The 23002-nt window shown below is 35.5% G+C and overlaps 1 protein-coding gene across 1 annotated transcript in view; it reads left to right on the plus strand.

Moving 5' to 3' along the window:
• COL3A1 (collagen type III alpha 1 chain) overlaps positions 1–15678 on the plus strand; it is a 37912-nt gene extending 22234 nt beyond the window's left edge. Inside the window, exons 25-51 of the mRNA XM_004032945.5 lie at positions 785–838; positions 956–1009; positions 1319–1372; positions 1886–1939; positions 2294–2338; positions 2904–3002; positions 3089–3196; positions 3461–3514; positions 5016–5069; positions 5155–5208; positions 5916–5969; positions 6573–6680; positions 7026–7079; positions 7344–7397; positions 7592–7753; positions 7867–7974; positions 8960–9067; positions 9809–9862; positions 9948–10055; positions 10540–10593; positions 11115–11222; positions 11500–11553; positions 11650–11757; positions 12539–12836; positions 13796–13983; positions 14266–14508; positions 15247–15678. Coding sequence (XP_004032993.1) covers positions 785–838; positions 956–1009; positions 1319–1372; positions 1886–1939; positions 2294–2338; positions 2904–3002; positions 3089–3196; positions 3461–3514; positions 5016–5069; positions 5155–5208; positions 5916–5969; positions 6573–6680; positions 7026–7079; positions 7344–7397; positions 7592–7753; positions 7867–7974; positions 8960–9067; positions 9809–9862; positions 9948–10055; positions 10540–10593; positions 11115–11222; positions 11500–11553; positions 11650–11757; positions 12539–12836; positions 13796–13983; positions 14266–14508; positions 15247–15393 — 2640 coding nt within the window. The 3' untranslated portion in view covers positions 15394–15678. The remainder of the gene's footprint in view (positions 1–784; positions 839–955; positions 1010–1318; positions 1373–1885; positions 1940–2293; positions 2339–2903; positions 3003–3088; positions 3197–3460; positions 3515–5015; positions 5070–5154; positions 5209–5915; positions 5970–6572; positions 6681–7025; positions 7080–7343; positions 7398–7591; positions 7754–7866; positions 7975–8959; positions 9068–9808; positions 9863–9947; positions 10056–10539; positions 10594–11114; positions 11223–11499; positions 11554–11649; positions 11758–12538; positions 12837–13795; positions 13984–14265; positions 14509–15246) is intronic.
• Positions 15679–23002: the final 7324 nt, after the last annotated feature.

The raw sequence follows: 23002 nt of genomic DNA on the forward strand, positions 1-23002 counted from the left end.
AAACTCAGTCTCCTCTTCAAAGCATGGAGGAGTATATGAAAATCAAATTGCATGTAGGAAGGGAGCTAAATATATAATTGGTTATGGTTGTATGTGTGTATGGAGCAGGCAGATAAAAAATATGAAACAGGCTGGGTGCGCTGACTCACGCCTGTAATCCCAGCACTCTGGGAGGCCAAGGCAGGCAGATCACCTGAGGTCAGGAGTTCTAGACCAGCCTTGCCAACATGGTGAAACCCTGTCTCCACTAAAAATACAAAAATTAGCCAGGCATGGTGGCATGTGCCTGTAATCCTAGCTACCCAGGAGGCTGAGGCAAGAGAATCACTAGAACCCGGGGGGCAGAGGTTACAGTGAGCCAAGATTGCGCCACTGCACTCCAGCCTGGGCGACAGAGCAAGACTCAGTCTCAAAAATATGTATGTGTGTATATATATATATATATATATATATATATGTATATGAGACATATATATATGTATATGAGACATATATATATATATGAGACATATATATATATATATGAGACATATATATGAGACATATATATGAGACATATATATGAGACATATATATGAGACATATATATGAGATATATATATATGAGACATATATATATATATATGAGACATATATATGAGACATATATATGAGACATATATATATGAGACATATATATATGAGACATATATATATATGAGACATATATATATATATATGAGACAATAATATGATTAGTTATTGCCCTTTGAGGATTAGTAAATACCGACCACTTCTTCTTTAGGGTGCTCCTGGTAAGAATGGAGAACGAGGTGGCCCTGGAGGACCTGGCCCTCAGGTACGTAGCTTTCCTCAATTTATTTCTAGCCTTCGAATAGATGCGTTCATCTCCAACCTTCTGACTTCTCTCTGTAATCTGTATTATTTCTACTTCCCTAACTGTTCTTGTTTTTAGGGTCCTCCTGGAAAGAATGGTGAAACTGGACCTCAGGGACCCCCAGGGCCTACTGTAAGTTCACTCATATAAAATTGGAGATGAAAATAGGGTGGAGGTGGGGCAGGAAGAATGCTTCAAAAATTACATATCTCTGACACTATGTTGTTATAGTTTACCAAAGCAATGATGAAACTTGCTGACCTAGTTATCTAGCTAAATGCTAGCATTGAGTTTGGAGTGTACATGTGTGCTTTGGGTCCAGGTCCTCCCTTTTCTTCACATCACTACTTTTATAATTAAGCAACAGACCTGTTGAAATGGATACTGTAGACTAAATATAAAAGGATGTTTATAACAGAGTGTATCATTATACTTTTCTAGGGGCCTGGTGGTGACAAAGGAGACACAGGACCCCCTGGTCCACAAGGATTACAAGTAAGTACTTGTTATTTAAATGTCACGGCATATCTGACTGTCAAATTTTTTTGTGTCCCTAATAGATTATAATTTATCTGAAGCTTAACTTGTGATTCTGTCTTTCATCTGGAAATAAAATTTTAGGCAATGTTAATAGATAGGCATATCTTCCATGTCCGTTCCAGAGCACATTAATAAGTTATTTAAAAGAATTAATGAAACTCAAATAATTCTATTTGCTTACACTTATTTTTATTATAACATAAATCCATATAGCCAAGTCTATCCTGCCATGCTGGTCAATACATTTTTATGTGCAGCAATTGAAAGAACAGAGAGAGATGAACATGGGTTTGTAAAATATGATTATCACGTATGTGTCACTGGATTTTGAGTGGTACAACGTTTCTACCCCTACAAGACCACTGAAACTTTTTTTTTAATATCTTGCAGAAACATGTGTACATATGAGAAGTTTTTCTGTAAGCCATGTTTGAGGTAATTACCTAATACAAATATGATTCTTTCTAGGGCTTGCCTGGTACAGGTGGTCCTCCAGGAGAAAATGGAAAACCTGGGGAACCAGTAAGTTACGTTTCATTATTCAAAACTCAGAAACAAAAAGAATACATACTGTTTGTTTGTCAACTATTAACTTCTTAATTTCCTTATGCCATGATATTTGAGATTTAACATTTAGTTTTGAAATATTATCAAAACAAAGACAAATTATTTAAAAGATAACTGTTATATAGAGTTTGAATTTTACCATAAAATAGAGAGTTCATAGTTTCAAGATTTGAAAAATTATACAGTATGCCAACATGACAAATGTGTATTTTGCTTATATTTACATATTTGCTTATATTTACATATTTGCTTATATTTACATAAAATGCACTCTGATATGGGCCTAATCATATAATGCCAATCTCCCAGGGTCCAAAGGGTGATGCCGGTGCACCTGGAGCTCCAGGAGGCAAGGTAGTATTTCAATTTATTCTCTACCTTCTTCAGCAGGTTATAGAGCAATTGATTAGTAGTATATTTTTAGTATATCAAGCCAAAATACTCTTTCTTTAAAAGAGCATCATTGCAAATGTTTGGTAAGTACACTTAGAGAAACTCAAGACATTTTCAATACATTAAATTTGCTTTAATCTGGAAGGTCCAATTCTCTCACATTCATAATCACTACAGAATCAAATATGGGCTTAAAATTTCAAATGGAAAAATATTGCCAATATGTTGATTCTATGTAGGAAAACTGTTTTGGTAAAAGAAGTTTAAAATGTTGCTCTTGTGAATAAAATAATAAGTATTTCAATGACAGCTCACACTTAACCAGACTAAGTATCCAAGTTTTATTTTAGACACTCTTTTAAGCTTCTAGTTCCCACCCAGCTGTTCAACTATTTTTAAGTATACAAATTTCCAGATTGTTCACAATATAATAACCTAGTGGCCTGATTCAAAATGATGCAAGTTAAGGTGCTTTGTTTTTAGCTTTGGGTTGTCTAATATGGTTATTTACATATTTTTGTCACAGGGTGATGCTGGTGCCCCTGGTGAACGTGGACCTCCTGGATTGGCAGGGGCCCCAGGACTTAGAGGTGGAGCTGGTCCCCCTGGTCCCGAAGGAGGAAAGGTAACTCCACAGCATTCCATTCACCTAGGTTTAAAAAATGCATTTGATTTCCTTCTGATCATTTATTATTTCTCACTTATTTTCAGGGTGCTGCTGGTCCTCCTGGGCCACCTGGTGCTGCTGGTACTCCTGGTCTGCAAGGAATGCCTGGAGAAAGAGGAGGTCTTGGAAGTCCTGGTCCAAAGGGTGACAAGGTGTTGACTTGTTTTCTCTTAATTGTTCAATAAATCAGTCATTGTAGGTTTTAAAAAAAGCAACACTCCTGGAAAGTAATCGACTGTATTTTCAAAATTAATGTTATCATTTTATAGTAAGTGAAATTTGAGATGGATTCCTAAAGCAACAATGAATTAGAACACCCAATATATATCCCTACAAATCCTGAGAGTTACTCCTCTTCTTGGCTGATTTTCACTGAAGATACTTTGAATCTGATGACATTGGCTTTTATTTGACAGGGTGAACCAGGCGGTCCAGGTGCTGATGGTGTCCCAGGGAAAGATGGTCCAAGGGTAAGTATTCCCAGTGAGGAGAAGCAGGCCTTATCTATATGTCATATGGGACAGTCCTGCACTTCAACTTTAATTTTTTCCAAAAACTACTCAAGAGAAATTAGATAGTTTACCACCTAAAGACCCGAATGACTTGATTTATAATTAAATTTGTGGTCTATATCTATGGCTACTTGATAGATCTACAGTGACTAAAGAATGAAAAAGCCTCAAGAGTATGATAAAGGTCACAAACTAGCATTTGTGAGTCACTAAAATCTGAGATAATCACTGAAATTTAAGATAATCAATGCTGCTCATTAAGAAACTAAAAGTCATCAAAATTCAATATAGTAAGTACTCCTCATTAATAGACTTAATATTTAAAAATTGTATAGTATTTAGCAACAAAAAGGAATGAACAATTGACGCTGTACACACAGCAAATTATACAAACCTCAAGGACAACATACTCAGTGAAGAAAATTCAGTCTCCAAGGGATACATACTGCATGATTCCATTCCTACAATATTTGCAAAATAACTTCCTTGTGGAGATGTAGAACAGATTAGTGTTTGCTAGGAGTTAAGAATGAGAAAGAGAGAGATGGATGTGGCTATGGAGACATGACACAAGGGAGTCTTATGGTGATTGCACATTTGAGTATCTTGATTGAGGTGGTAGTCAGGCACATCTACACATGGGATAAAATTCTATAGAGCTACATATACACACACATAAATGAGTGTGTGTATCACTGGTGAAATCTGAACACGCTCTATGGATGGTATCAATGTCAATTTCCTAGTTTTGATATTATATTATAGTTATGTAAGATGTTAACATCAGGGGACGCTGGGAGAAAGGTGCACAGAATTTCCCTGTGTATTCCTTTGCAGCATCCTATGAATCTATAATTCAAACTAAAAGTCAAAAACAAAACAAAAAACATCTCCTAAATATGATTATAATTAAGTCTTTTAATAAATTTATATAATAGTTGCCTTAAAGAAATTCATAAATGCTTCACTTTTGACAGACTAAGTAGATAAGCCGTCATTCAGGTAAAAAAAGTGCTCAATACTTCACTTTTGTAATATAAGTAAAACTACTATTTGAAAATTTCAAGTTGAAAAATTTAATATGTACAATGAGACTTTGAGAAAACATTTAAATTATCAAGCAATTGAATAAAGAAATGTACTTTAATTTAAAAAGACATTACTGTAAGATCTTACATGACATCCTATTTATCTTCCACAATGGAGATAAAGATAAATGAATCAATAAACTATTGCTGAATCCTATTTTCTCCCAGAGTTATTCCCAAAGAGGTTTGTGTTTACTGAGCTCTGCAGTATTTACACATTGAGTGAAAAGCATAGCATTCAAGCCATAAAAATTTTTAAAAAGTATGTTATCTAGTTTATTGGGTATCTATGTCTATATACTTTCTGTTTGATTAATGCAAAAAATGATATTTGTATCTTCAAAATTAAAAAATATTTTTATTTCCTCTAGGGTCCTACTGGCCCTATTGGTCCTCCTGGCCCAGCTGGCCAGCCTGGAGATAAGGTAACCCTTAGTACTATCTGGAAATAAAAAGAAAATGTCTCTCTCTTTTGGATGCAAGACAGTGACATGGCTTCTCTTTTTCCAGGGTGAAGGTGGTGCCCCCGGACTTCCAGGTATAGCTGGACCTCGTGGTAGCCCTGTAAGTGTTAAAGACATTCTCAACATACTTTTTAACCCCATACAGACAGTAGCTACTTATGCTTCCCTTTTTGGCAGTTTTGCCCCCAGTTCCCTGAGCCTCAATTTGGAGATATTATCTTCAAAAACCATATAAGGAACCATATAGCATGCAAGGGAATGTTAAATTTCTTAAATCTAACATTCACAGGAGACCATTTTAAATCAGGATTTCTTTCCTAAATAACTTTGGAAAAAATACATGAATTGCACAAGTAGTATATGTTTGTAATTAGATATTTCTTAAGCCTATAGAATCTTTGCCTGAGACTCCTTCTAGATTTAAAATTCTTGACCTTCAGGATTTAAGACTCTGGAAAGATATTTAGTAAATGGTTTTTAAAAATAAATCAGTTAATTTTTCAGTTAAGCCTCTACCATATATTGAAATACATAAATATCTATATATATAAATGTGTTAATACTTTAAAATTCTCAAACTATTTTTCTTGCAAATAATATCACAGTAGGAGGCAGAAGGAATCAATGGTTCTGGTATTTTCCACTCCTAATTTTATTGAGAAGTGGCAAAGTCTTCAGAAGTTTATTGGCTACTCTGCACATTTCCTGCTTAAAGGAAAGAAAAGATAAGATGATAAGATGACATTTCCTGCCTAAAGGAGATGACGCACACTTCACTGTGACTAAGGAGGATATTTTTCTCTTCAGGGTGAGAGAGGTGAAACTGGCCCTCCAGGACCTGCTGGTTTCCCTGGTGCTCCTGTAAGTGTGAATATTTATACATACATGTCCCATAGCCCAGGATCTCTATCTTGCTGAAAAATTACAGAAGTATAGTCAAGTTTGGTTTCTAGTCTCATTTTAGCTGCTCATTCCCTATAGGATTATTGTATCCCTATTTCGTTTTACTTTACCCCTATTGTCGCTCTTTGAAAGATGGAAATAAAAACACCTGTCCTGCTTTTATGACTGGGTAATGAACTAAAGCAGTATCATGGATTTAAAAGCACTCTGAATTTTTGTAAATTCTTCCATTATAAGATGGTACTAATTAAAATTTTTTCTTAAATCCAGTCTTTCTCAAAAAAATTTACTGGTGCTGATTTTCAAATGTTTAATCCTTAGAGACACTTCCTCCCTCCCTAATGGCAAATAATGTACAGTTTATGCTTTCGTGGTCATGTTCTTTGATCATGAAAATATTTTGATTGGCTTCATTTTGTCATGTCTTCAGAAAGCCTTGTTTTTAAATTTTATTTCAACTCCTTCCATCTGAAGAATTCTATATTCTGAAGAGAAATAATAATAAGCCAAGTGTATCATAAAGAGTGTCAGCTGAGAGATTGCTGTTGTTGTTGCATGTAGGGACAGAATGGTGAACCTGGTGGTAAAGGAGAAAGAGGGGCTCCGGGTGAGAAAGGTGAAGGAGGCCCTCCTGGAGTTGCAGGACCCCCTGGAGGTTCTGGACCTGCTGTAAGTTCCCTCCTCTTTCTCTATCTATCTATCATCTATCTATCTATTGATCTATCTGTCTATCTCTTCCTCTCTCTCTCCCTCTCCCCCCTCTGTAAGTCCTAAGTGTTCTAATGGAAAAACATGGAGGTTTATCAGTAATTTAATATTTTATACTGAGATAGCATGTCATAGTGGCAAGAATATAATCTTTATATGAATGTAGTCCAAGTATGAATCTCAGCACCAGCAGTCTAAAAGTTATTTTAACCTCTTCATAGAGTTCCTGGTTTTCAAAGGCTTAATGCTTTTCCCAAATTTTGATTTTGGTGCTATTCTTACATAACTTCCTTCCATTTCATATAGGGTCCTCCTGGTCCCCAAGGTGTCAAAGGTGATCGTGGCAGTCCTGGTGGACCCGTAAGTATTGATCCTCTTAACTATTATTGAAAAGCATTAATTGATATCAACCTTTATAAAAGCTGCATTTGAGACACTAGTTCCATAAAGAGAATGTAAAAATTGTAATTGCTCATTCATACATGAGTTATATGTAAATTCCAAGGGGAAACACAAACCATAAATGACTTTCAGGTACAATGCAGATCACACATTATACTTTTTGTTTGTTGTATACTTATTTGTTCTACTTTTGAAATTCAAAAATATATTACCATTTCACAGGGTGCTGCTGGCTTCCCTGGTGCTCGTGGTCTTCCTGGTCCTCCTGGTAGTAATGTAAGTAATTGTTAAAGTCTTTTCTCATCACACACTTCAGAAAGAGCATTCATGTATGTATAGGATGAGAAACTTACACATTGCTACTTATTTCTCTAGTAAGTCTCAAATAAAATTATTTGAAGTAAGTAAAAAAAGAAAGAAAAAATGCACTTTTTATTATAAATATTCAAATTTCAAACAATTATTTGTAGGGTAACCCAGGACCCCCAGGTCCCAGCGGTTCTCCAGGCAAGGATGGGCCCGCAGGTCCTGCGGGTAACACTGGTGCTCCTGGCAGCCCTGGAGTGTCTGGACCAAAAGGTGATGCTGGCCAACCAGGAGAGAAGGGATCACCTGGTGCCCAGGGCCCCCCAGTAAGTAACTTCATTTTTTTAAATTGATTGTACTATTTTGATTTTTATCACAAATCGATTAGAGAAAAACACTGTCACATAAAGATGAGCTAAGTCTTCATTATCTGTATTAGGGAGCTCCAGGCCCACTTGGGATTGCTGGGATCACTGGAGCACGGGGTCTTGCAGGACCACCAGGCATGCCGGGTCCTAGGGGAAGCCCTGGCCCTCAGGGTGTCAAGGTGAGTATAGTCATTTTCCACTACACTCTTCCTTCCTTTGGTAGCTTTCAGAGATCACTTAACCATATCAAGGATGAAAAGTTTTTCTGTCACTGGAGTAAATTAGCCAGGAGATAATTTTTTTTTATTTTTAGATTTTTAAAAGCATAAATTTTAATAAATGGCTCCAGAACACAAAACAGGGCATATCATAGACCAACCTTGAATATAAACACAAATAAATTAATATGATGAAAACAATATTGCCATCTCAAACACCTCTTTTAGGAAACTCGTGAATATTCTTCAATTTGTTGACTGTCAGTTTTGAAGGGGGAAATAGTGTTAGCTTATAGATCTTGGAAAGTCTTTCATTAATGCTAGTTATCCATCCATTCAAGTCATCTTGCACTCCTGACTCTCTTTCACTAGTATTATATTCCTATAACATTCTAGTGCTTAGCATCTAAAACATTCGTTTGGTAAACAGGGTAATAAAATTGCGTTTTTATTAGGGCTCGTATTATGGCACTTTAAGTACTTCTTTCAACAAAATGTTATGTAATATTGTCATAAAATTAATATTTCATATTTAAGTGTGTTCAATTGATATGATATTTCTGGTAAGTGTATATTCTTCAGATAGAGACAAATAACCTAATTTTAAGGATCACCATAAACCTCTAGTTTCATGATGGCTCATTATTTTTTTTCCCTATACTAATCATGTTTATGTATTCATCTCAGATTAGAATGTACAGTATTCTGAATTAGATAATCAATGTAATTATTCAGCCCTTTGCCATCCAAAGTCACTGAGCAAGTTAGAAAATGCAAGAAGCTTGCTCCCCCATATTTTTTCCCATAGCAGGCATAGTTTTAATTTTAAAATTCAATGAAGATTAAATAAAATAAGTTTTTTACCTGAAAATAAAGATATCTGATAACACCATTTTAACTGATTTCTTAAGTTAAAACAAAATGTTTTTCATTCCTTTGTATACAGGGTGAAAGTGGGAAACCAGGAGCTAACGGTCTCAGTGGAGAACGTGGTCCCCCTGGACCCCAGGGTCTTCCTGGTCTGGCTGGTACAGCTGGTGAACCTGGAAGAGATGTGAGTAGCAGTTTTTATTCAACCAGCCAGGTAGAATTTGATAATTTATTTCAGCAAAGGTGAAATTGAGCTTTAATGTCTAAGAGTGTAAATATGGCCACATAGCAAAGTTCTTCTATCTCTAATAACAGAAATTCTTTCATTACAATTTAGGATAGACTTAAAAGCTCTTGTTCATTAGTATTTACCCAATGAATAATCATTTGTGGAGAAAATATTATCTCTAACTAAATTAGGAAAAAAATTAGTGGGGAGAACCACAATTGACATGTTTTCTGAGTGAAAATATTCTTCAGTTATCTATGGTTAGTCTTTTATTATTTTTAAAGAATTTAAAATTAATATTATTTATAATTAAATCATAATTGTATACATTTATAAGGTACAATGTGATGTTTTAATATATGTATACAATGTGGAATGATTAAAGCAAACTAATTAAACTGTAGATTTCCACTAACAGTTTAGATCACTATTTCTTAAACTTTTATTTATTAGTGGTCTGTAAAGACTCTTTTTGGATATCATTTTTCTAATCACCTCTCCTCCATGAATACACTATCTGTTTGGACATTGTGACCCTTTGAAGGGCCACACTGCTTTGTAATATCTAAGATTTCTTACCCCCAAGAACCAATTTTAACCCCCTTGAGAATTATATTGCCCTGCTGAGAATGCATGGATGAAATGGCATTTGGAAGGTTTCAAGAAATTTTATTTCCTTTCTCATTTTTTAATCAGGGAAACCCTGGATCAGATGGTCTTCCAGGCCGAGATGGATCTCCTGGTGGCAAGGTATAATAAACACATGTGCAATTGATTTGTGTTATCAAAATAAGTGATCATCATGTTTATTTTGCACCTATGAATTTGTTCACAGGGTGATCGTGGTGAAAATGGCTCTCCTGGTGCCCCTGGCGCTCCTGGTCATCCAGGCCCACCTGGTCCTGTCGGTCCAGCTGGAAAGAGTGGTGACAGAGGAGAAAGTGTGAGTTCCTAGAAGCAGCATCTCTCTTGTTTGTCTATTTCCTTCAATAAAGACATTTGTAGGTAGAAGATAGAATGTCAGATCTGCCAACCAAAATATCCACTGTCATTCGTTTTACAGTTTTAATGCTAGTTGTTCCTTAGACAAATGTGTGAATAAATCAATACCAGAAGTACTTGGCAGTAGTCAATAAAGAATTCATTACTGAAACCCGAAATCATATTAATCAGACCAACTATCTATATGCTGGGTAAATGCAAGGCCAAGTTAACAGGGCTCTTGCCCAACTTTTCTGTTTAGATCCCCTGAGAAAGCTGTAAACAGGGCTTTAGCACTTTGAAGGCAAAAACAATATTAACTTCCAATAATTGCATGCATACTATAATTCTATTATAATGAAATTATTTACTTTTGAAAACAAAATTGTGTCAACACATAAAACTAATTCCGTGTATGTTTTCTCAATTAAATGTTTTCATCTTAGGGCCCTGCTGGCCCTGCTGGTGCTCCTGGTCCTGCTGGTTCCCGAGGTGCTCCTGTAAGTTTTGTCATTTTTTGGTTTTATTTTGTTTTGTTCTTTTTTAAACTCATTCCACAGTGTAGGAAATATTTTATTTTCCAGCGTGTTCAGGAAAAAAGAATATATATATATAGATATTCATTCTTTTTTCCTGAACACGCTGGAAAATAAAATATTTGTTCTATCTATCTATAGATGATTGATAGATAGATAGATAGATAGATAGATAGATAGATAGATAGATAGATAGAACAAATATAAACTTTCCTTTAATGACAATGATATGGAAAGCAGTTCAGGATCTAAAAGTTCTTTGGAGCCAAGGATAGAAACATCAGTTGTTAGGGATCCATGCAATGATCAGTCCCAAATTAAAACAACCACAAAAACAAATCTCATTTCCTATCTGAAGTGTCTGTTGATGGGGGAATTTTTAGCTGATAGAAAGCCATAAAATATATTTAATTATTATAAATTCTATTTTATTTTTCCAATATGTATGTGTGTATATGACTTCAATTCAAAATATGTTTCTAAAGGGTCCTCAAGGCCCACGTGGTGACAAAGGTGAAACAGGTGAACGTGGAGCTGCTGGCATCAAAGGACATCGAGGATTCCCTGGTAATCCAGGTGCCCCAGGTTCTCCAGTAAGTGCATTCATTTTGTTCGAAAATCCCTTCAATGTATACAAATTTTAGAGATTAAGAGAAGAAAGCTTTCCATCTCTAAAAATATGTACTAGAAGAGATGAGAAATGGATTTGAAGGCTAATTTGAAACAACAATCAGCATGACACAATGGGAAGATTAAAGAAAGAAAAAAAATTTCATCATGATCCCCATGTTTCTTGATCTGATCTTGAATGTACAGTTTCCCAGTGCTTTTTAAGGCCTTCACTCCTATGTACACTTGATTTCTTTCCAGGGCCCTGCTGGTCAGCAGGGTGCAATCGGCAGTCCAGGACCTGCAGGCCCCAGAGTAAGTAGCACAGAAAGATATTACAGGTCCACATGTTTCAGATGTCTGCATTTCAGAAAGATATTCTGGCATTGTGATGTCATGATACTTTCTTAGGGACCTGTTGGACCCAGTGGACCTCCTGGCAAAGATGGAACCAGTGGACATCCAGGTCCCATTGGACCACCAGGGCCTCGAGGTAACAGAGGTGAAAGAGGATCTGAGGTAAGACATCACTTATACGTATGTGTATTTAATTTGCTACAATCTTCCAATTTTCAGAAACACAGCGCATTATCTTTAAATTGAAATAGAGAGACGCAATGCATCCACTCAATTTAGAAACTGAACAATGACTTTAAGACATTCTCCATCACATTAAAAATGTTTCTACCACACTATAACAGGAGAAAAATATCTTTTAAAAAATTTGATCAGGTATCCATCGTATCAGAATAATGACATCTGCCCAATTAACCAAATAAACCCTGTCCACATTGCTATCACACTAGAGATCTCAGAATTACAACATTCATAATTATCTGCGTTTATGTAGGGCATTTTACTTCTCAAACAGCTTCCATGGTTACTATTTTGTTAATGATACTATCATTCCTAATACTTTCTATTCCATGCCTTTGGGTAAATGAAATAAAAACAATTATCCCAACAAATTACACTTCCCTCTGTCATGTCAATATTGGAATTGTAGCTCACAGGTGTTTGCTTACATGAGTCATCCAGAAGGAAGAATGATAGAGAAAACTTGTGCTCTGACACTACTGATTCTTACATAGTGGAACAATATCTTTCTTGATAATGAATTGTAGTTATTATAAATCCGTGATCACGTGACCCTAAATGCACCCAAATAAATCTTTAGTAAAATAATTCTGATGACACAAAGAATGAATTATTTTTAAGGCATTTTCTTGGACTAGCAATGTATTCTTAGAGTGGCGACTGAACGTGCATACCTCAATGATCCATGTTTTACTCATTCTAGGGCTCCCCAGGCCACCCAGGGCAACCAGGCCCTCCTGGACCTCCTGGTGCCCCTGGTCCTTGCTGTGGTGGTGTTGGAGCCGCTGCCATTGCTGGGATTGGAGGTGAAAAAGCTGGCGGTTTTGCCCCGTATTATGGAGATGAACCAATGGATTTCAAAATCAACACCGATGAGATTATGACTTCACTCAAGTCTGTTAATGGACAAATAGAAAGCCTCATTAGTCCTGATGGTTCTCGTAAAAACCCTGCTAGAAACTGCAGAGACCTGAAATTCTGCCATCCTGAACTCAAGAGTGGTATGTTTGGTAGTCTTTCATCTTCATGGCAACAGAATTACAGAGAAAGCTGCTTAGATTAGAATGGGAACGAAAAAACATCTACTTTCAATGGAAAGCTGAAATAGTACTTTAAGAAAGTTAACTGAATTGAAACTGCTTGATATAAAAGAGTAAACTTTGCAGATGTAAAATATAACATAACTTCAGATCATGCCAAATACGGAAAAATATAAAGACATTTTTGTAGAAGTTGTAGTATAAATCGTAAGTTATTTGAGTATAAAGTAACATATATCATTTTTTTCTCAGGATTAAATATACATAATTTGATGCAGACAATTATAATCTGATTATTGTAATATTTACTTATTGCAATGAATCTAATTATTAAAATTTTCAAATTAAACAAGTGAAAAATTTCAGAATACTGTATAAAATTAAATAGAATATTGTAATAGTTTAAGGTTTTGCATATATTGGGTTAAATATTTCTGAAAAGCAAAATTATTTCAAGTTTTCAAATATCTTGACATGGAACACTGCCTTTGCTAGGAGTCATTTCTAGAAATTACTTAAAATAGGAGACAAGCATCACTCATAGGGACTTCAGCTTTAGAACTATTGGAATAAATCTGGGTTAGACAACCAGCTTATATTATTAAGCAAGATTACATGTAATAATCATCTTTTTTTAAAGGAGAGACTTTTGCAAATATTATACAGCAATCAAAAGGTCTTAGCTTAGTGTATCATCCTTATTAGAAACCAAGATGTTGCATTTTATTTCAGTGCTTTCTATAGTCATAGCTAACTCTTTTACCTCAGCGATTTCAATCAAAAAGCTTCTCCATCATTCTATACATAAAATGCAGACACATTAGCAGGCAACATTACGAATGCCTTTACAGGTAAACAAACAAAATCACTTTATTACTGGATTTTATAACCAATTCCCATTCTTTTTTGTGACTATTCAGGAGAATACTGGGTTGACCCTAACCAAGGATGCAAATTGGATGCTATCAAGGTATTCTGTAATATGGAAACTGGGGAAACATGCATAAGTGCCAATCCTTTGAATGTTCCACGGAAACACTGGTGGACAGATTCTAGTGCTGAGAAGAAACACGTTTGGTTTGGAGAGTCCATGGATGGTGGTTTTCAGGTAGGAAAGGATATACCTTTTTTTAAATAAGTCACCTCTATATCCTTTGTATTCTTCCTATATGTTCATCACAAAGCAAAGTTACTAGGTTGGTACAAACATAATTGCAGTTTTTGCTACTGAAAGTGATGGCATGCAATAAAAATATTTTCACACATAAAATACTCGTACATAAAATATATAAACAGCCCATATTACAATATGCATACACATACTACATGAATCCCTTGCGTGCAGTTGCAACCGAAATGTTTGATCTGTTTTATTTGTTCCCTATTACAGTTTAGCTACGGCAATCCTGAACTTCCTGAAGATGTCCTTGATGTGCAGCTGGCATTCCTTCGACTTCTCTCCAGCCGAGCTTCCCAGAACATCACATATCACTGCAAAAATAGCATTGCATATATGGATCAGGCCAGTGGAAATGTAAAGAAGGCCCTGAAGCTGATGGGGTCAAATGAAGGTGAATTCAAGGCTGAAGGAAATAGCAAATTCACCTACACAGTTCTGGAGGATGGTTGCACGGTAGGAAACATTTTTCTCAATATAGATCATAAAGCAGTCAGCATTTTAGTTTAATCATGCAAATTATTTTGAATAGAAGAAATAAAATTAATAGGATGAAATAAAGATAGCATTTGGTATGAATTACATACATTGCATCTACTGATTCATTGCAGGGAATGTTAAATGCAACAAAATGGATCTTAGCCTCCAGATGAAAACCATTTGAAATAAAAGCATTTAAAATTTAAATCCATAATGCAAACTTTATCAGATAATTGGGATAGTTACTATATGTTTTGAATAATACCTGTCACATTAACTCAGTCTGAAATATCTGTTTTTTAAAATTTTAAAGGTTAACTTCAAATCTCTCATTTGTTATTGTTATTTGTGAACAAAGGGAAAACTCACTTCTAATATTAGCGAATTTCATTGTGAGAGACCTATCTTCTTTTTAATAAACCATTTATAAACCTGTTAGCAATGGCCGGAACCAGGCCTCCTGAGGATGCACTGGTCTATAGCAATTGCCCTGCTGCATTTACTAAGAATCCTTACAAGGCATTTGTTTAAGAATATTGTTTATCAACTAAGAAGATTACAGCTTTGAAGTAGAGCAGGTCTCATATATATGAATAATAACATGGCACGATGAATGCTTCTTTAGAGTAAAAAGTTTTTTTTTTAACTTGTTCAGTCAGAGTTGTCTAAGTAATTGTAATGTCATGATCATGTACATTTTGTCCTTTTTTACAGAAACACACTGGGGAATGGAGCAAAACAGTCTTTGAATATCGAACACGCAAGGCTGTGAGACTACCTATTGTAGATATTGCACCCTATGACATTGGTGGTCCTGATCAAGAATTTGGTGTGGACGTTGGCCCTGTTTGCTTTTTATAAACCAAACTCTATCTGAAATCCCAACAAAAAAAAATTTAACTCCATATGTGTTCCTCTTGTTCTAATCTTGTCAACCAGTGCAAGTGACCGACAAAATTCCAGTTATTTATTTCCAAAATGTTTGGAAAGAGTATAATTTGACAAAGAAAAATGAAACTTCTTTTTTTTTGCTGTTCCACCAAATACAATTCAAATGCTTTTTGTTTTATTTTTTTACCAATTCCAATTTCAAAATGTCTCAATGGTGCTATAATAAATAAACTTCAACACTCTTTACGATAACAACACTGTGTTATATTCTTTGAATCCTAGCCCATCTGCAGAGCAATGACTGTGCTCACCAGTAAAAGATAACCTTTCTTTCTGAAATAGTCAAATACGAAATTAGAAAAGCCCTCCCTATTTTAACTACCTCAACTGGTCAGAAACACAGATTGTATTCTATGAGTCCCAGAAGATGAAAAAAAATTTTATAAGTTGATAAAACTTATAAATTTCATTGATTAATCTCCTGGAAGATTGGTTTAAAAAGACAAGTGTAGTGCAAGAATTTAAAGAAATATTTTTAAAGCCACAATTATTTTAATATTGGATATCAACTGCTTGTAAAGGTGCTCCTCTTTTTTCTTGTCATTGCTGGTCAAGATTACTAATATTTGGGAAGGCTTTAAAGACGCATGTTATGGTGCTAATGTACTTTCACTTTTAAACTCTAGATCAGAATTGTTGACTTGCATTCAGAACATAAATGCACAAAATCTGTACATGTCTCCCATCAGAAAGATTCATTGGCATGCCACAGGGGATTCTCCTCCTTCATCCTGTAAAGGTCAACAATAAAAACCAAATTATGGGGCTGCTTTTGTCACACTAGCATAGAGAATGTGTTGAAATTTAACTTTGTAAGCTTGTATGTGGTTGTTGATCTTTTTTTTCCTTACAGACACCCATAATAAAATATCATATTAAAATTCTCCTGTTTTTTTGTCACTTTTCAAAGATTTAAAAAATGCATGTCTACATTAAGGAACTCCAGTAATCTTGAAAAAGTATATTGAATTCTAACTCTATAGATTAATAATGCAATAATTTTTAAGAATATAAAATAATATAACATATATTCAGACTGGAGATAATGCTCAGTGAGGAATCCTGCAGATTTTTAGATCATATTTGCAGGAACCCCTGTGGGACATACTGGACACTGAGGGCATTCTGTTTGAAAGGATCAATCCCTGGAAATGGTAACACAGTAAATCAAGGTGTTCCCAAACTGGGAATAATAAGGGAGGAAGATGTTGATAGTTTATCAGAAAGTAATTGTAATATGGGTCTGTTGAAATATATTAAGAAAAATTGACAAGTACCACATGATCTCACTTCTATGTGGAATCTAAAAGGAATTCATTGATGAAGAATAGAATGGTGGTTACCAAGGGCAGAAGGTGGGATGGGGTTGGGAGATTTTAGTCTATGGATACAAAATTGCAGTAAGAGAGAAGTTATAAGCTCAAGAGATCTATTGTGAAACGTGGTGACCACAGTCAATAACAACGTATTATATTTTTGAAAATTGCGAAGAGAGTAAGTATTCTCACCACAAGAAATGATGAGAACCTGAGATACTGCATATATATGCATATGTATCTCTCTCTACATATACATATATATACACATACATATATGTATACACACACACAAATATATATATATATGTATAGAGAGAGAGAGAGAGAACTCAAATCAATAGTATGAATTAATAAATTAGATACTTGGAGTTTTATTTTAGACCAAGAAAGATATCTGGAACACAATGTTCTGCCTCCTGTATTTGTAACTTAATGTATCACAGAGAGTAGTTCATTTCATTATATATAGCTCTAACTTATTGTGTGTTATTGATCCCAATACTCAGTTTAATGAACACACTAGAGTTAAAATTACTTGTTTGCCTATTTGTTCATTTATTTGCTACCAAGTATCTAAAGCCCTATCTCATTGCAGGGAAGTTACAGTTAGATGAGTCTTGGTTGAGGTTAGAGGCCATAGACAGTTGCTTTCCTAACCTCTCTTGAGTTAGGGTGTAGGCAAGTGGCCATGTGACCTGAGCTTGGCAAATTAGAGACACACACCTGAAGGTCTCAATCTGGGGATAATTGTATTCACTTCATATTACTGCTGTAGCAAGTTACCATAAGTTTAGTGACTTAAAACCACACAGATTTCTTGTCTTACACTTCTGAACATCAAAAGTCTAAACTGAGTCTTACTGGACTCAAATTCAAGTGTCAAACAAGATTGTCTTCCTTTCTAGAGACACTAGGGAGAAACTGTGTGTTCCCTTTTCCAGCTTCTAGAGGCTGCCCAGCTTCCTTGGTCCATGAGCCAGTTGCAACATCAAAGCCAGAAATATTTGGTCAAGTCTTTCTCACATTGTCTCATTCTGACATTGGCTCTTCTGTCTTCCTATTTCACTTTTAAGGAACCAAATGATTGCACTGGGCCCAAATGGATACTCCAAGCTACTCTCCCCATTTCAAGGTCAGTTGGTAAGCAACCTTAATGCCTGCTGCAACCTTAATTGATCCTTGCCTTGCCAAAAAATGTAATATATTTACTGGTTCTGGGGATTAGGGTATGAACATATTTGAGGGAGCATTATTCCACCTACCAACAATAGTGATGCAAAGAGGTAAAAAGAATTAAAAATCCAGTTTGGTGGTGATCACAGCTATAGTTGGGGCAGCAACCGCCAGATATCAAAAGAAGCATGGCCAACAGTGCCAGAAATGGCATCCAGTGTCTTGTGTTTATGATGGCTTTGCCAGGTTGCTTTTATGTTATGATTTTGAAGATGGCTCTGAATGTCAGCATTCACTTCATTTTTTGTTGATTTTATGCACCTGAATTCTATAGCTTTCTCTGAATTCCTCTGAATTTCAGATAAAAATCCATAAATTACATTTTTACTTCAGTGAGCTAAAGTTGGTTTAGATTGTTTACAACTAAGCCTGACTAGGCCAGCAATTGGTAACAGCAGGGCTGGCAGGAAGCAGAAATGCAAGCAAATGGAAAGACTCTGAGATCAAATGTTTGTACTGTTAGGGGTAAAAATAGAAAATCCAGCTTGTATCCGGGAATGAGAATTTGGAAGTCCATGGAAATAGGATTAATCATTTATGATTACATGGAGTGATTTGCACTTTAAAGACAAGGCTTAAGGAGATAAGTGGCCTCTACTACACAACAGTATGTTTGAATTTCATGAGAAATTGCAGGACTGCATGTGAATGTGGCTGCTGTGAATGATGATGAACAGAAAGAGAATGACAAGTTCAAATCCCTAACTTCTTGATTTAAGACACAGAAGAAAATCTATGCCCTTTCCCTGACTATGCTAAAATAAAAGCATACTATCTTTCTGGAAAAAAAGAAAAAAAATTCATATTTTTGCCAAAGGTTTGAGATACTAAAAACCAAATACAAATCTTAATTCTGCAGATCACCAGACTTCAACATAAATCTAAATGGATTTTCCAATTCTCTATTTGATTCTCTATAATTGGGAAACAGCAAGACCCTGGAAATTTAAATGGGGTTTATGGAAGAATTCTCTTTAAACATTCCAGTTTCACATTAAGTTTCTTTAGACATCTGAAATGGGATCTGCATTCCTTGCCTGGTAATTGTTCCCCCATTCTGAAAATGCAAGCTGACTACAAGAAAAAACCAATTCTCTTCAGACCTCATTCTCACCACTGCTTATTGTCTCCAGATTTGTAACTGAAGTCAGATCCCAGAATGCGTCAGGGGGTAGCAATTTAAAGGTCAATCTCAGGAAGAGGTTTACACATAAAAAGAATGGAAGGATTTAACTAATTTATATTGTTTAAAATCTGAGAAACGTGTGTAGGAGTGGGTTTTGAGATACTAGACAAAAAAGAACAGTGAAATTTGGATAAAATGTATCAATATATGAATGTAACAAAGAGTTATAGGAACATTATAATTATTAACATGGTTGAACTGAACTCAGGCCTCAGAGGTCGCCCAAACTGAATGAATTTGAGACATTACAAACTTTCTGACAGGTGGAGAATGTAATTCAGAAACTTAAGAAGATAGAAATATTGGAATGAATTTATCATATGTGATACAACCATTCACCTTCTGAGTATATTCTCAAGGTGGACCAGTATGGTTTTGAGAAACACGTGGTGGCCTGCATGCCGGCACCTTTGAATAATCTCCTTGTGTGTCTGTAGTCTGAAGAAGGAAGTAGAAAAAAATCTAGCTGAAATAGGCTTCTTGATTCAATGGAGATGACAGGATCCGAGCTTGCAGAGGACAAAGGGCAACTCTAGACTGCCGGAAACAAAATGAGAATGATACTGTACAAGATAGCAGGATTGTCATGGTAGAAAAAATAAAATGGCATAATTCAGAAGTAATGTTGTCGGTGGCTGATTGATAATGAGAATGATGAGATGTCTGGGACAGTCACATTTATGTCTTTTATAAACAATAATGACAAATATATTTAGTTCAGGTAAAAGAGACCTCAGATCAGCAACCACACAGGCCTCAAGACTTTCTTCAATTCCCAGACTATAAGATGGTTAATAAACCTAGTCTCCTTAAAGGAAGCAGAAGTTCAGTGCTTTGGAGGAAATCTCCTGCAATAGAATCACAACTGATAAGCACTTACCATGGGCCAAGCATTGTTCTAGTCGCTTTAAACTTATTAATTTGTGTATTACTCACTTGTGGCATCTCATCTATTTCCATAATGCTAGTCATCAATTAAATTAAAGATAATTCACAAATTGACTTCTGGCTTTGTGGAACTAAAGACCCATATATTCTATGGACTAATTGAAATTCCCATCAAAGTTTTGAATATCTGTAATGTAGCAAGTAATATAAAGCTTTTAAAGAGATCATTCCAGGAAGAGAGAAGAGCAATAGCATGAGGAGAGGAATGTTCTGGATGTGTTCAAGGAAAAACAAAGTGAATATGGTTGTGACAAAATCAGTATCGGGGGGAGGAGTACAAGAGAAAGCCATAGGAAAAGAGGAGACAAATCATGTGGAGACCTATAAGAAGGGTGACCATAGGTGCAGCTTTGCCTTGGAAAGTAATAGTTTATGCCTATGTTCCCAGTGTCTAATAAGATTTAGTATTGTAGAACTCAGAAATATCCTGATCGGATGACATTATATGGTCACCCTAATTTTATCTGGCCACTGAGGATATTGGCTGTTGCCTCAGTTCGATGAGAAGCCACTGTGATAATGGATGACACAATCTGGCTTGCAGTTTTAGAGTATTTCTGTGACTGCTGTTTAGAGATGACTGTGTGTTAAGAGCAGAAACCATGAGAACAGTCATGAGTCCATTGCAATAGTCTAAGCCAAGGATGACAGTCGTCTCCACCAGGGTGGTAATAGTAGAAGTGATGAAAAGTAGTCATGTTCTGGATACATTTTGAATACAGAGCCAACAGGAACTGCTGACAATTTGGATGTATGGTTTAAGAGAAAGAGAGATATCAAGCATGAATCCAAGGCTTTCGGTCCAAGTAGCTGGAAGAATAGAGTTGCAACTAAGATGGGGAAGACTAAGGTAAAAAACTTGAGGAACTCAGTACTTTGAAGCTGGGCGTGTTACATTTTGGATGCTTATCGCTCTTTTAAGCAGACTTGCTGGAAATCAGAGGAGAGGTCCAGGCTAGAGAAATAAATTTAAGAGTTTCAGCTTATGGCTTTTACATCCTCAGAAATAGAAGAGATCAGGCCAGGCATGGTGGCTTATGCCTGTAATTCCAGCACTTTGGGAGGCCAAGGTGAGAGGATCACCTGAGGCCAGGAGTTCGAGACCAGCCTGACCAACATGGTGAAACCTCGTTTCTACTAAAAATACAAAAAATTAGCCACAGTGGCATGCGCCTGTAATCTCAGCCACTTGGGAGGCTGAGGCAAGAGAATCACTTGAACGCAAGAGGTGGAGTTTGCAGTGAGCCGGGATCATGCCATTGCATCCAGCTTGGGCAACAAGAGCAAAATTCCGCCTCAAAAAAAAAAAAAAAAAAAAAAGAGGAAGAAAAGTAGAGAAGATCATGAAATAATAGAGTGTAGAAAGAGGAAAATATGAAAGCCTGGGATACTTTAATATTCACAAATTGGAGAAATGAAGAGGAAGCAACAAATGAGAGAGAGAAAGAATGAAAGGAAACCATGACAGTGTAGTGACTTAGGTGCCAGATGAAAAAGTTTAAATTTCAGAATTGTGGCATTAAGGGAAGAAATGAATTTAGAGTCAATGTATTCCAAGACCACTAATTATAGATTTTTAAAAGCGAGGTCAATTGAGGTTATATGAGTTTTTCTGTCTATAAATGGCAGATAGTGATGCAATGCAATCCTTTATATCATAGTTACGTTATCTCTTTATTATCTCTTTCATGATGGAGGATTAAATACAACTTTCTTCACCCTCAAACTGATATTTTAACAAAAATTATTTTACTTCCTTGACTAAAATAAAATGTATTTTATAAAGATTGAGGATGAAGTTAATGCAGCCATTATAACATAGTTAGAACATGCAGGAAACTAAGAAGAAAAATAGAGTATCCGTGTTCCAGATCAGTGGCTATTTCCTTCAAGTCTTCTAAGCATATTCTAACATAATTGGGATAATACTATTTATGCAATATTGTATGCTGCTTATTTTACTTAACATAATATTATTTTATCCATAAAAATGTATTTTTAAATTTTTGGTCAAATTAGGAGAAATATAGAGGAAACTGTTCTTACAGGATAATGGCTCCAAAGTTAGAAATCACATCAAAGGGAACTTTCTTTTATCTAGTGTATACTAAAATCCTATTTTTCTGGGTTCTGTCTTGGAGGAATATGCCTATTTTTAAAAGTGAGTCTGAAACTATGAAAAAATATTTTCTTTTCATACGTAATTCTTCACTGAGTCATAACTCACTAAGATAGCTTGATACAGTATTGGTGAAAACATTCTGTACAACACAGCATACTTGAAAGATCTCCCCAAATCTCCATATTCTCTAGTCTGCCTCATTGAAGGTTTTCAGAAATCTTACAAATAATCACTTGTTGAGTCAATGCCATAAACAAAAAGACTATCATCTATGGCTAACATTTTTTATTAAACAAGTTTTTATCTGATATTTTGCTCATCCTTTTCCTTTCCTTGCTTTAATCTTCCTGAAAAACGTCTTTACCTTTAAAATTCATGAATGTTTTCACTAAAATGCATTGAATTACTTTGCAGTTTTGGACAATATCTGCTATGATATTTATTAACAGAAATCAGGTTGCCCTTTGAGGTCCATAAAATTTAGAAATAGGAGTTATGATATTTCACACCAGTTTAGTGATTGTGTGGGATATACTTTCCATTATCTTTAAAATGAGATACCCCATAATGGAGTAGGAAAAGAAGCAAAAGTTAAGCTCTGTCTTTGGTTGAGTTCCCTGAAAACAGACTGTAAGGCAGCTAATGATGAGCAGAAGATTTACTGGGGAGTCATCTTGGGAGATACATCTGTAAGGAAATGAGAAACGTAGG

The sequence above is a fragment of the Gorilla gorilla genome, chromosome 11 (assembly GCF_029281585.2).
Source record: "Gorilla gorilla gorilla isolate KB3781 chromosome 11, NHGRI_mGorGor1-v2.1_pri, whole genome shotgun sequence".
Classification (NCBI taxonomy): Eukaryota; Metazoa; Chordata; class Mammalia; order Primates; family Hominidae; genus Gorilla; species Gorilla gorilla.